The sequence below is a fragment of the Euprymna scolopes genome, chromosome 10, assembly GCF_053919585.1.
Source record: "Euprymna scolopes isolate OS-2025 chromosome 10, ASM5391958v1, whole genome shotgun sequence".
Taxonomy (NCBI): Eukaryota; Metazoa; Mollusca; class Cephalopoda; order Sepiida; family Sepiolidae; genus Euprymna; species Euprymna scolopes.
Window position 1 is genome coordinate 99884423 of NC_136491.1, and position 15659 is coordinate 99900081.

Sequence of the window (15659 nt, forward strand, 5' to 3'; positions counted from 1 at the left end):
AGAAGAATTAAATTTAAACAGTATAGGAAGATGTGTGCAGAAGATGAGACTTTATTGGTTTGGTTCTTACGAGTAAGAAAAAGGTAGAATTCTACTTTAAAGCAAAGAACTCATCCCTGTTAACTGTTAAAGACCTGGCCAGAGATAAATAAGTTTAGAAATCTATAAATATAAAAGCGAAAATGTATGTATGTATGCATGTGTGTTCGCTTTTTCTGTGTGTCTACAAAAGGCTTTTTTTCAGAGAAGAGGGTACTCGCTTCACTTTTTATATCACATATAAATCGTAATATCTCACAGTTAACAAAGCTCGCCTGTCTATTTAATTTGCTCGATTTCGGGAAGATAAATATTCAACATTTGTCGCTCGCCGCATGTGGGTTAGTCTTTTTCCTTCCTATAACATCTTGGGGGGGGGAGCATTTAGCAGTAAATGAAATCCCACAGTCAAACTTGACCTCATTAACTCATTAAAACAGGCACCTGCTAAATAATTAAGTAATTAAATAAAGTCAAACGTGTTTCCGTTAGCATCTCGCAGTGGGGCAATGGTTAACGTCACTTTTTCACACTTTAATTTATAACTTTGCCTCAAGGGTTCGATCGTCATACTTTTTTTTTTTTTTAACCCCACCCCCGGAGTTTCCACACACACCTCCAGGCAACGCCGGGTACCCCCTCACTAGTCCATTTCTAAAAGCTAGCCATCATCACCATATAAACCGAATATGATAATGCGAGTGATGATAGAAAGAAACAAAAATGCCCATCCTCTTTAAAAAGCAAAACATTATGTAATATTTTGTATCTATAAATTATTATTAGTGAAAAAAGAATTTAGGTCAGTCAAGCCTTTTAAGAGTTTAGAAATCAAAGTAAAGTATTTGGGCTACATATTCCTCAAGTCAAATGAAAGCATAACGATTATTAAAGTGGTTTTTATTTTTTGTTTTTTACTGCATCCTATATTGGTGATTGAAAGTATACATTTTATTTAATCAAATAAAATTTCAAGAAAAGGAACTTTGTTGATTTATGTTCCCATTTTCTTTTATAACACAAGATGTTTGATGCTACCCTAGGCCATAAACCGTTGCTTCAGTGTGAAAGATACAAAACACACTGTTACACTTTTTCAATAAGCTCTCTATTAGACTTGTTTGTCATATTGTTAAGTCCGAGAGATCAGTAAGATTTCAATTCTTACTCTCGCATAGAAAATAAAACAAAACTTTATAAACATAAGTTTATTAGAACATTCTTTCACCCCAAATCTCATTCACATTGGTCATGTGATGATGTGTGAAATTCTGTCAAAAATATCAAAAGATGACGATCCAAAATTTTAGAAGACTCGTCAAAAAGGTTACCACAGTAATTGACGCTTTCAGTTTTCATGCCACCAGACATCATTGAACATATATTCGTATAACTGTTTGGTCAATTTAAATTCTCATATCTTGTCTACACAACAGTCACAGAACTGCAGGCAACAAAGTTATTCTCCAAATAAATGCAAATCTTTAATATATAATTGTTTTTACAGAAAAAAAAAACAAAAAAACAAAAAAAACAGTAAGCTCAAGTTTTTCTTCAACATATGAAAGGAAATGAATTCTGCAATGAAATTAAATGGTATTCTGGAATGAAGGGTTTAGTTTCAGTTATTCTTGTAGCACACATGTATTGGTAGTGTTACATTCAGTCTAAGGGAGAAATATTCAGAATTAATCTCCTTTTACAATGTTTTTAATATGCTAAATAAAGAAAAATTTAATATATAAACAGCTATATATCTGTCTTCATATTTTCAAACTTTATCTCTTCCGAAACTAAAAGTCGCAGAGTGGCGTTAGGGGCTTCAAATGATTCGATTTTTTACAGGCCGTTCTTTTATGGGTCTTTAGCCAGTTAAAATTGTTTTTAAGGGGTCGAAAACGAGTCAAAATTGGAAAAAAAAAAAAAAAAAGAAAAATACATTTTGTACATTTATCTTAGTTTATTTTTAATCACTTTATATAAGTGTCACATCAGTACAGTGGTAACCTCACCAGCTTTGAATGCTACAGCTGATGGCACAAATATTCTTTTATTTTACTTTTGAAATCATGACTAAAATAATATATATGAAATCTGGACAAATTAAAATATATTTAAACGTATTTTACGCTCGGGCAAAGCCCCGCCCCCCAAAATAAAAGTACATTTCAATAAATGTCCATGATTGTTATGTTCTACCATTAATACAAGCAAACAAACACGAGGTGAAATACAAAAATGTTCAGGTTCAATCATTTTTTTTTTTTTTTAAATTAATCATTTTTTTAATTTATATGTATAAAAATTGGTAAAGTAAAATCCATACATAAACTCATTTCTTTAGATAAAATGCCAGTAATTTCTTTCAAGTAATGATACAAGAATAATCTTATAATTTAAAACATGCAAGTAAAATATAATTAATAGAACAATAACCTCATAAAAAAAAAAAAAAAAAAAAAAAAAAAAAATGTACAATTAAAAAGATTTTAGACAAATTAGGAATCAATTTATTATAACGGAAAGATAGTCATTATTAAAATGGGTGATTGAAACTTTGAGAAAAGACCATCAATATGAGGTTGTGCGTGTCTGGTCGGGGAAAGGATTGATGTAAATGCCTCAGATTTACTTTTAAAAGTCTTGCTGCAGATATAACACAAGATTACTGGCTTCCCTTTGCACATATTCATGCACCCTTTCCCCCCTCATTTATCCCTTGCATAATTGGTTGCTAACATGGGATCGCATGTGGCAGAGTCAATCTGTTCTCAAACAGGTTTTGTTACAGAAACCACACACAATGGTCAAGCTGAAACAAGTTTGAGATGTTCAGCTTGTATTGCTTCACACAAGAATTTACAGCAAGTAGAGGCAGGACTCGCATGTGTATGGGTTGTTAATAAAAATTAAAAGAATGGCTTGCTCTCACACGACACATTTTTTTGTGATCATTAGGCATAGTCAAATTAAAAAGTTGGGTCACAGAGACACAGCATGACTGCAAGAAATAAAAGTTTATGATATCGCTAATTTTATATATATATATATATATATATATATATATATATATGAGAAAGGTCACCAACAATTGGTATGTATTTAACATTTTATTATTGTGTTTTGATTTTTCATTTAAAAAAAAGAAAAAAAAAAAAAAAAAAAAAAAAAAAAAATGGTAGCATATTTAGATCATTGTAATGTTTTTAAATCAAAAATGGACTGCGAAAAGCTTTTATACATTCTGAAGAGGATGCTTCACATAACGTCTGAAACGCGTAAAAAACTATTTCAATGATTTAAAAACATTACAATGATCTACATATACCTTTTTTAAATGAAATCAAAACACAGAATAAAATAATGTTAAAAAATACATACCAATTGTTGGTGACTTTTCTCATTTAAATATACATCTTCCTCTCGTTGGAATCTCAACCAATTTTATTTATTTATATATACAAACTCTTTTTTTACATAAGCATTAATATGTTGCTACACAGTCATGAGTATGTTTCCGTCAGCTAGTTACCAGTACTTTAAGACCCCTTCAGGTGATACAGCTTATACAAAAGCAAAGTTTACAATGAAAATATCAAATCTTCCTTGTCACAGGGAGTTATATATATCTCACACATGCAGATTTTTATTTTAATTAACATTATACATTAGTTTCATCTTTCTGAACGGATCAAAGGGGGTTGCAAATTGTATTGTTACGATGACTGAACTTATGCATTCAGGACCTGAAAGTGTCATCTCTGTTGCAGATTGGCGGTTTGAGACTAAGAAAGCAACCCCCTGTCAGAAGCATCATGGAATTTCTCCAATACCTGTTGAATGTTTATGAAGCCAATGCAATTAATGTCAGCACAGTTAGGAAATGGGTTTGCAATTTCAGGAGGTACCAGATGTGAGTGACAAAGCGCAATCCAGATGACAGAGGCATCAAAAGAGGCTGGAAAAAGTGCATGGAGAATAAATTTTGGAGCACAAAAGGATGCTTGTTTTTAATGGCACACTCCAGTCTTCGGAGCTCTTAAACATTAGCTTTTGAGTTAAATAGGAGGCCTTACTTTTCGTAAACTGAATTGAGCATTAAATACAATAGTGCAATTAATAAAACTGATGGGTTTCAGCTTTAGATCAAATTAAATCATTATATTACTGCATGTCAAAATCTTATATAAGCCAGGTCTTCAATAATCCTTGTGAACTTTTGCTATAAACCTATATATTACTAATGGGTATCTGTCTAAAATCACATCAGGTTGCCAATATTAGTGACAAATAAGTTTCTATTATTTATAGATCAATTTTGTTAAGTGTTAAAAATAAAAATTCCTAATTCTTCACAAATGCTAATCAAGTGCTTATTAAACACACACACACAAAACGGGGAAAGTACCTTTTCCATTGTTATTTCAAAATGTTTATTTTTAAATCTAAAAACACAAAATGCGCTAGAATTTGAATGAACTGATACAACTAAAAAAATTAAATTAAATAGACTCAAATTTTTTTGTAGTGGTGATGAAGCGGGGTGGGTTTTTTTTTTCTGTAACATTCATTTTTCCAGACTTTTGAACAGGATTTTTAAGCATTTACCTAAAATAAAACCAATAAAACTAACATATACAAACTACATGAAAACAATTTAAAACTAGCTGTACCTATGCAGCATTGCCATTTTAAATTTAAGTTGATATTTCTTTGCACATTTTTTAAAACTTATACAGAGAAATAATGGTATGGGAGACAACTCTTAAAAGATGACATTCCTCTACGAATTTTGATTTTCAGTTATCTCACAATATTACCAGGTCTCAGGTACACTATTTTTTTAATAAACTGTCCAAAAGTACATTGTAGTGACAATAACAAATTAAAATTGCCTAGTTAGAATAAAAGTTTAATACATCAGCTTAGATGCTGTTTCAGTTTAATTTCAAAATCTCACACAATATTAGACAAATGACAATCATTTTTATATTTTCACTTGATAGCTCTTTTTTAAAAAACACTAAAATTAATAACTAAACTACTTTAAGATATTAAAAATTTAACATAATTATTAGCTTTACTTATTTGATGCAAATGAAAACATTCCTAAAAATTATACAGTGTTATTTGAAGGAACAAGTTGGATAAGTCACAATAAGTAATGTTAAATGTAGATGCATAGAATATGTAGTTGTATTTGAATTATTTATATTTCTTTGTCTGTCCATTCCACTTTTTATCAAACTACTGGGCTGGCTCGACTTAAATTTTGTATGGACTTTTATAAGGTGCAGCAAACTAAGTATTATGGTATTCAATAGAGTTAGGGATTAATAGGGATCAATCACCACAGTATCACATTTAGTCTAAAGGATATAACTTTTGCTTATTTTTAACATGCTAAAAATCTATAGTGTACACACACACCTCTTAGTTTTCACAAAATCAAGACAACAAAAGTTGGATTGATAGTAACAAGTAGTGTATTTTCATTGTTCGTTACAAATGTTTCGCGACCATTCGGACAATAAGCAGAAAACTGAAAACTTATTAAGGAAGAAATGTAGGTAAATCTTATATAGTTTTCCTTAAAAGGGAAATGGATTCCATATTGTTCATTAAAAAAGCGTTTTTTCTCAACGTCTGAAGAGAGCCCGTTCTTGTGAATATTTTCAAATGATATAAAGTTTGAATTTGTCCAAATAGTCGCGAAACATGTGTAACGAACAATAAAAAGACACTATTTGTTGCTATCAATCAAACCTTTGTCTTAATTCTGTGAAAATAATATATGAATGCTCGATTACAAAAACTGGTAATTTTTAAGCTTACAAATTAAGTCACTTTATACGGACTTTAAATTTATTGGTATATGAACCATTGCCAAATTCTCAATTATATAAACATAAAATTCAGAAATATATTATATATATATACACACACACGCTAAAAATCTATTGTGTACATATATTTTTCACACACTATACACACACAGGCCACTATATATAAATGATAGATTACAAAAGAAACGTTATAAGATCATTAAGAGAACTTACCTGCATAAATCTTTCTTTTCGTGCTCATGTAGGAAGACTTTAGTCAGCATGAGTTGATGAGGTGATCTAAAAGAATATTTCAACCAATCAAAAATATAAAAATACTGGTGACTAGTAAAAAAAAAATCACAACATATTCATATGGAATAAAAACTTGTTAAAAGAGGTTATGTTTCAGAATTATTTTTAGATGAGGATAATTTCAATTATTCATACTATTATTCTCATCTTGGCTATTATATTCACAATGTCTAACCTTCATTTATAGCTGACTGAATGAGAACAATCTACCTCCACTCCATAAATTAAATAAAGCTTTCAGTTCAACCATCCATAAAGGTTAGAGTTAGAGAAGCATTCCAAATTCAAAACGATAATACCTACAGAAGAATAGAGGTGAAAGTGGACTTTGGGTTTACATTCAGCAACCTCGTAACTCTCGCTTCCTCTATTTTGTCCTTTAGTTCTACTATTCCATGAACCATGTTTCTGAGAATTGCTGTTTTCTGGGTCAGAATTTATCCATCTAACACTTATTAGTTTTTGACTTTGAAGCAGTATTTGCTTTTGCTTTTTTAGCTCCTAACATTAAGTGGTTTTATATGTTGTCTGGAGCATTTTCCATAAAACAACATCATGAACATAAATCTAAATGAGAAATATCATCCAAATAATGAATTAACATTTGGGTTCTATATTATTTACACATTACTATTAATATTCTCTGATATTATCCAATGTTATTTATATTTGTGTGGTTTAATATGCAAAAAATATTCAGTCAATTTTATCAAGAGCTTATTCAAAGAATGTGAAAATCAGATCTGAAATTCTCACCGTATAATTTTAAATTTATAGAAAAGATTTAAGTATAACGACAAAGGAAGGATGAAAATGAAAACTTGGCTAGTCAGAATCAAATAATGACTAGTCAGATCATAATGTCCATTTTACGTCAGAAGCATTACTATGATTCTGACACTGAAAATTAGGTTAACTTAATTTTATATTAGATATGTAACAAGCTACAGCCCACCCACCTAACAATTAGTATTGATGCTTTCATAGGTCAGTTTCATTTTTTATTTTCAAAATAAAATCTGCTAGCAAAACATTTCACGTAATCTGACAAATGTAAACACGGCTAAAAATAGTTTTAATTTAAAACAATGAACCGTTCATTAAAAGGTTAACAAGTGTATCTTATGGAAATTGGGTCTAAGAAAGAAAAAAAATTATTCCCTTAAATAATCACTATTAACTGACCTTACATTGAGCTTATCTACTTCACTGAATACAATTATTCATCAATACAAATAAAGTAAATAAAATGGATGAATTAAATGAAAAAAAATATTAAACAACGAAATAATGGTTTTGTCTGCTTAGCAGCATAGTTTTTTTTTTTTTTTGTTTTTTTTAAGTAATTCAATGCAACAAAAATAAAAACGATCATTGTAAGCAATTCATCGAAGACAAATTGTTAGTTTATAGAGTTTAGTGTGTTGGACCCCCCTCCTCCCCATGTTATTAAGTGAATGCAACAAATCCAATACAAGCATCCCTTATGACATTTCGGATACAATGAAAATACAAAATAAATTTTGGATCACTTTAACAATTCTTGTAATAATTCGTCCAATGTAACCTCAGATTTGTCGAACTCTGGTATCAACAAGGAGTTTCGAACCAAATCCTTTAATTTCCAGGGGGCAGATTGTCCCCATTCCATCAATTATGACCGAGTAAAAGCCTTAAGCAGTTTTTAATTTATTACTAGCATTGCCTTTTGTGAGGATAGAAACTTGAACCTGTCACTTAAAACTGATTTAACTTAACACCTTTATCCATTGTGCCATGTGCTGCAACATATAAAGTGTAAAGTAATAATTAGTCCTACGTGACAGTCTGCTAGCATTTGAAGATTCAATCTTCACTAAAGGTAATACTAATTAATAAAATAAAAATTACTTAAAACTTCTATCTGATCAAGGCTGACAGAACAAGAACACTCTACCTCTGTGAATTAAAAGGGTTAAGTTAAAAATTCTGTATAGATTTCAGAATTTGACAAGATGCACCTAAAGGCTTGAGGTTACATTGGCCAAAATTAGAGAATAACATGCAAGATGAGAACAATAGTTTGAATAATTCAAACTAGCAGAACCTGTGGAAATTCCACAGTAGTAGTAAATTAAAATATAAAAAATAAATTAAAAAATAAAACAAATAATGACGAATTTAAAACAATTTTTTAGCAAATTCTTTAACCTTTTAAAGCTAAAAAGAATTGATTAAAAAAAATTGAGATTTTTTTTCCAATGAAAATTTAAGTTTGTTTTTTTTCTGAATAATTTTTTTATATATAAATTATAAACGAACTGATGTCAATTCACTTGCATTTTAAATTTTAAAAAGAAACTATAATAAAAATAAATAAATTAAAAAAAAAACAGTCTCCTCAACATGACTTTTTGATTATAAAATAAAATAGCCAATTTGAAACCGTAAACAGACAGCCATATTTTTATTTTTGGAGAGGAAATAGTTTTAATGATTTTTAACTGATAAAGAGCGACTATAAAGGGAGGTAATTAGTTTCTTATTAATGTTTGTGATGATAGTTTTATAACACTGGACGTACAGACAAGTAAATTAATATTTAGATGATATAATTTACACTGCATCTCAATATATGTAAAGATTCAACTTTACAAAGCAAAAGATAATGTACGTTTTATCTAAGTGGTCAATTATTAGGTCATGGAGTGCATGTATATTATCGAATAAGTATTGGTTGCTTATGGCTAACAAATAGGACAAATGGATTAAAACCACAAGATTATTTTTACACAAGTGCTATTTTTAATTTAATCAAGATAACCTATTTTAAAAATATATCACTTATAAAAAAAAAGATATAATTATATGATGAATTTAGTTTTTGATATCTCCCCCCCACCCAAATAAATTTCCCCATTGAAGTGATATTAAAACAAAAAAACTTTCATATTTATAAATGCTTACATGTGTACGTGTGTGTATGATTGATACTCATATTTGCATAAGTATTACGTTATTTAAAGCATTAAGTATTTGTGTTATTAAATAAAATGGTTAATTATTTTAAGAATAAAGAAAATTCAGAATGGGAAAACCTATACACATACAAAATTTTAAAATGTCTGAAGAGCGACTAACTTAAGCTGACATAGGACAGCGGTGAAACAAAACTTGAACAGAGAATTCAAATCTCTTGTTTGGTTTATTCCTATTATTAAGAAGTTTTTTCGATGTGTAACGTAATCCCCCATTGAGGTGCGTTAGAACTACGCTGAAGTAGCTTTTTATTCCCGGGTGACGCCAGATAACCCAAGGATGTAAGATAGAGAAGATAAATATATATATTTTATTTCATGTAAAATAGATATCATTTGAAAACCAGAGAAATATATTTTTACGGCTAAAAGTTAACAGGAAATTTCACTTAGAACATTGTCTGGCCTTAAATGAACTCAGGGTCGGATGTCAGAATTGACACCTGGCCTTGGAAATCGGGAGAATGAGTAATTTAGATTTCATTATGGGAATTGTACCCACGCAAAACCCTAAAAGCTTTCGATTTCGTGGCGATATCTTATTGGCTGGGAGGATTTCCACCCCATCCACATACCTTACTATATACACGACTGTCATGCGAAAATTAGTCAGAGATAGAGTTGAGTCGCAGAGTAAAGTTGGGAGTTGAAACAGATTGCTTGTTGAATCCGAGAAGAGACGTGACCCCTCCCACCTCATCCATCCATTTGCCGCTGTTTGTGAAGAGATTTGAGACTTTGGAAAAACTTACTACGAATTGAATGAGAATTGTAAAAACATTTTTGTACATAATTTTGTGAAAATTACGCTTCTGTAGATAAGCCTATATGAGTTGTCTTTCTTCCTGCCTGCCGCTTCGGTATTCACTTTCAGCATACCAGATTTCATGTAACAACCTCAGAGAAGTCTATCTAAACGACACGAGCCAAGAATTCAGATAGACAAGAGTCCTTAACCACCTTCTCGAGTGAGGCATTACAGATGTGTGTAAGTGTAATAATATGGTGAACTTATAATTAAATAACCAAGAACATGTTCAGAACATGTTATTTTTGGTTGATAAAATTTCTAAATCAAGTTCTTGTATTTAAAGATGCTGCAAGTGTTTGGGACCCCGAGGTAGGCAACATTGCATGTCTGCTCTCTATACAGTATAACCCAAAGATTTTACAAGGAGGTAGCATGCTGTACATGTCCTAACTATCTGACATGTCAAGTGAGTAAGACACCCCCAATACAAAGTTTCAAATGAAGCATAGTTGATAGGATCCTTTCCTCCAGTTTGCATTTGTATGGCCACCTGATTATGGCATGGTCATTACAGCAAAACCATTACAGATCAGAAGTATTTGAAGCCTATGTCAAACTGCCATGCAAGATGTTATCACAGACCACCAGCATTCAACAGGTCACCCAAGTAATAGAACGTAGTTTCAACATCAAGTGAGATGTCATTGTTCAACTATTGATTGGGCAGACAATGCACTATGGTACATGTGGATATAGAATATGAAACCCCTTAATATCTATCCTTGCGCTGAAAATTTATTGGCATTTTAACTTTAAATCCTTTAATTGGTGGGAAGTTTGAAATGCTTTTATTTCCAGGACAAAAATTATCCTTTTGTACACTTGAAATTCAAGTTATGACTATTATATACAAGTTCTTGAATGGATTTCTGAAGAGGTTATTTTGATTCATAAATTGTTTCGATTGTTGTATATATTAGGTTGAGAAAAAATTATGGAATTTTTAATTTTGATTTCAAATACGTTTTCATTATAATACCGCCACTTTATATATCATTTTAAAGAGCGTTTTTTGCTCTATCTAATCATTTAAATTACAATCATTTAAAACAAGTATGCATTCTTTTCAGAATGTTGAATACAAGATGGAAAAAAGCAAATTCACACAATTTTCTCATTTCTATTCAAGCTAGGCCAAAAAGTTACTGAAACAGCTTGAAATATCAACAAAGTGTTTGGTCTACGACTTATCTCATCCATTAGTTTTTTTGAATGCAGACAAAATCATTAAGGCAGTAAAGTACTGTCAACAAATGGATGAAATGCATCAGAAACTTCAACAACATAACAGAACAGAAAAGGCCCTATATATATATATATATATATATATATATATAATCATGTGGGTTTCATTGGATTTATTTCTAGGAAAGCAATCTATACAAATTATATATATACACACACACCCACGTCAACACAAAGTACATTAAAATCAATTTATTAACCAACCTGAGAATATGAACCTTCAGGGATGATCCTTTATAAGCCATTGCTACGGATCCAAATATCATTTCTTCCAAAATATCAACATCACTTCCTGGACGAGGATACTATTGTAAAAAAAAAAAAAAAAAAAAAAAAAAAAAAAAAAATGAAATGATAAATATGTTCAATTATAAATTTATATTAAAAGTCAAGTGATAAGAACTACAGTAATATGAAAAATTTTAAATTGAAATTATTTCATTATCTAAAACATCAATAATGACATTTTGAAAAACATTAATCAAGTGTTGCCACTGGGGAAAATAGATTGAAATACAAAAATGTATTTAATACTTCTGGAATTGTATTTTTGTTTCCTGAATAAATTTAATATTTTTGAAATGTAGACATCAATTGAATTTATTTTGATTGGGCTCTTAGTTTCATTAGTTACTGTTAATATGAATTTTAGTTTTCTTTCTAGAAAAGAAAAAAAAAAAAATACATTGACATGCTTGGAAACATATAGAGACCCTAGTGTACACCTATAAAAAATGCCAGGGATAAATGCTTCAGTGTCTGTACTCGTTATTTATTACTAAATTATTCATATAAAATCATAGAATTATGCCAGTAATTGATTTTTTTCATATATAAGTTAATATTATTTATGACTAAAGAAAAAAAAAATGATTTCAGATTGAAAAATTTCTTTACAAATTCATTTCAAGTAACAAAGTTAGGTCTGATTTGCTATTTGCTTTCTGTCTTCCCCCCACTATTTGAAATAGTTTCATCCAGGGACTAGAAAAGTACACTTTTTACTCACCAAGATTTGTGTGACAGAACATAAGCATATTATTTATATAAAAATAAATGTTTGTGCATTTTATAACAATTCAGAAATCAAGCCATTTTCTCATTTCTTGAACCAAATAAATGGAACCATCCAAAACGTGTTGCCTAACCCAAACGTTCAACTTATGAGAGCATGTGGGTCGAGAATATGTCTCGATACATGTACAATTTGAAAATCTAAACTCGTTTATTTTTCTCAAATATGGATATCCTCTATGCCCTGATTATTTATGCAAGACATTTTAGATAAATTAAACACCTGATTAGTTTTAGTTTTTCATTTATTCTTTACCTCTAGTAAAAAAAAAAAAATTTTTAATAAAAAAAATGCCCTTCAACATCTGTTCAAATGAATATCTGCTGGCAACACACACAAGCATAAAAAAAACGTTTTGAAATTGAATGCCTTGAGAAGTACATACATTAAAATAGTTTTAAGTGGATTCAGAGTAATTCAATTTATTATATTTTTATTTATTACATTTTCACCCCAAACAAAGCACAGTGCCACTTTGATGTAGGAGGTTACTATCAGGGATTTAAGTTGCAGGAATACTATGTAGTAGAGAGTTAAGCAGCACAAGGTCTGTTCACATTACACTTGAACTTCTGCATGTCAGTAGTTTCAGAAACAGGAACCCGGAGAGGAATTCTAAAGTCTAGCAGTTCTAGGAAAGAAACTATTAGAGTAGAAGGCTGTCTTACATCTAGGGATCTCTACTGTGTATGGGTGGGACCCTGCTACTTGTTGGGTTTGTCAGGGATATTTACATAGAGGGATTATAGAGCTTGTAGTTCATTGGAGCATCCACCATTAAAATACTTGTAAAACAGGCAGAGGAAGCTCACATTATACATATAAATTTTAATTAAAGGAGGAAGTTGCAATTAAAAATTGTACAACTCTTCAGCATGAACACCAAAAATCTACAATATATACCATCGTTAACAAATAATACTCCCATAGTATAGCAACTAGAAATAAGGCAATGAAAAATAAAGATTTTTAGCTTGTTCATTAAATGTTTCAGCCAAATGTTTTCTTTGCTATAACTAAAATTATTTGTTACTTAACCCCCTCCATAAATACTAACAATTTGTTCTAGATATCTTTCACAACATCATTTCTTCTACATAGTTAGGTTGATAAAGAATGGTACACCCTAGCATACCTTCATATTCATTCTTACAACCCACATTTTTCCTAAAACAGAAGACTTTAAATATGTATCAATATTAAAACTCAATTGGAGTTAAGAATTATTCCATTTACTAAAACACCTGTCCCAACATGAGTTAAATTAATTTCCACAAACAAAAACATTTGTTCTACTTTCATGCCCTCTTACAATCATGTTTAGTATCGATGTTCAAATTTTTATCAAAATCTATTACATGTTATAATTCTTTAAAAGTTTCAAATTTAAGAGGTAATTTTGCTTCATTGATATCTAATAACTATGGATCAATTTCACTGGATTTTTTTTTTTAATTTTTAAATGGGAGGTTGTACCTATATTATGCCCCTAAAACCTTTTAAAATATCCAAAGAAATTAAAATTTTGGCAATATTTATGTGATGTATAACATCTATTGCCAAAATTTAACAAGTCAGATGTGAATCCCCCCCACACACACACACTTTGTTCCCTTTAAATAAAATAAAATTAAATATCGATCACATTTGGAACCCTTACACCTAGGTCTCCAAAATTCACAATTATCAGTTAATTCATTTAGAAATAAATAGTGTATGAACAAGTGTACAAACATTTGTAACTTTATGACAGATTTCCCAAAAGGTCTGTCAAGGAGTTAAACCACAAGAAACTTTTTTGAAATCTAATTCGCAACTAGTACAATATGTTGTAAAAAAAAAAAAAAAAAAAAAAAAATTTCTCTTTCTATAAATAATCTGTGACATGTGTTCGCTATGCAGGCAAATATTTCCAACAACAATGTCGGACACTTAAGAGTATGCTTATCATGTTTAGGTTTCTCAAGTAGACACAAAAGAAATCGTAAGTCACATGCTTGTTACTTATCACGAGAACATTCTACAAATTTTATGTGGGGGGACACACACACACACACACACACACACACACACACACTAGAGATTCTTTTTAGAGTAACCTATTTATCAATGAACTCTGAAATAAAAACATATCTATGCTGATACAATCAAAGTTTTAATGTAATTCCAGAATTTTCAAGATTTATGACAAATAAAAAATGACATTAACAAGACAAACAATGACAAAGGATCTAATTTTAGTTCTTTACTAAAAATGGAAAATGGAGAAAAGGAGAGTGATAAATGATTAAAGGAAATGACTCCCTAATGCAAATAAAAGTAGCAAGCTAGTGAAGGATTGGATTGGGAGGGGGGGGGTACAAAGAATCAAAATGCATATATATGGTGTGGGGCGGGAAGTGTGACACCCCCCCCTCTCCCCAGAAGCATTATTTTTTCCTGGTCAAATAATTTAATTATACTAAAGGTTTACCCTTCCTTGATCAAACTGGAAATACACAACAGACCATGAATAAGTTCTGTCAAGTAGTAATGGCATATTTACATACACGACAAACATTTTTAGCATTAAACAGAGAAACAGCTTCAATGGCAGACAGCCTGATGAGGTTTCCCTTTTCAAATAGAAAGTTGCTAATATGGGATGCAACTTGGGTCAACATCAATAACAAAATTGGTGCCAAACCTTGAACATATAGCATCAGCAGAAAACTGAAAACAATCAAAATATGCTGCTCTTCAGATTTGTTTATTTTGATCATTTTGTTTTAAAGTATATCAACTCTCTTCAAATTATTTAATGTCGAATCCAGTAATAAATATTTGAAGGTACAAAGAACTTGAATCATAAAACTTTCTAAAGAAAAAGTTTTATGATTCAAGTTCTTTGTATCTTCAAATATTTATTCATGGTATTTGGTTTGATTGTTTTGTTAAAAAAAAATTGTTTCTGACTTTGCAGAACATGGTTAAGTTTGACAAAAAGGGAAAGTTAAAAACAACATCATCAATGTTTGGTGCATTCTTTGGTCACAAAGCCAGTATCTTCAGACAACCTAAACTGGTAACAATGGTAACTAAGGGGCAACTCGATATATGGCCTCACCACAACACCTTAAGACAGGGAAAACATTTGTATTCCAACCAATCTCCATGGAGACAACTGGTAAATGTGGAATTTTTTCAATCACCTGGATTTATTAATGATGTGTCTCTCCATCATTCGAGGTAATGCTTTCGGGCCTATTCTCAGCCTGTCAAGCCAGCATGACATTCGATGAAAGTTAGATATTTCAGATCTAACTTTAAATTTGTCAGTTAAAAAGATTCTT

The 15659-nt window shown here is 30.4% G+C and overlaps 1 protein-coding gene across 1 annotated transcript in view; it reads right to left on the reverse strand.

Annotated features, from left to right (window-relative positions):
- LOC145286164 (folliculin-interacting protein 2-like) overlaps positions 1-15659 on the reverse strand; it is a 131748-nt gene that overhangs the window by 48956 nt on the left and 67133 nt on the right. Inside the window, exons 3-4 of the mRNA XM_080134942.1 lie at positions 11457-11557; positions 6099-6164 (exon numbers count right to left, since the gene is read on the reverse strand). Of these exons, the coding sequence (XP_079991068.1) occupies positions 6099-6164; positions 11457-11557 (167 nt within the window). The remainder of the gene's footprint in view (positions 1-6098; positions 6165-11456; positions 11558-15659) is intronic.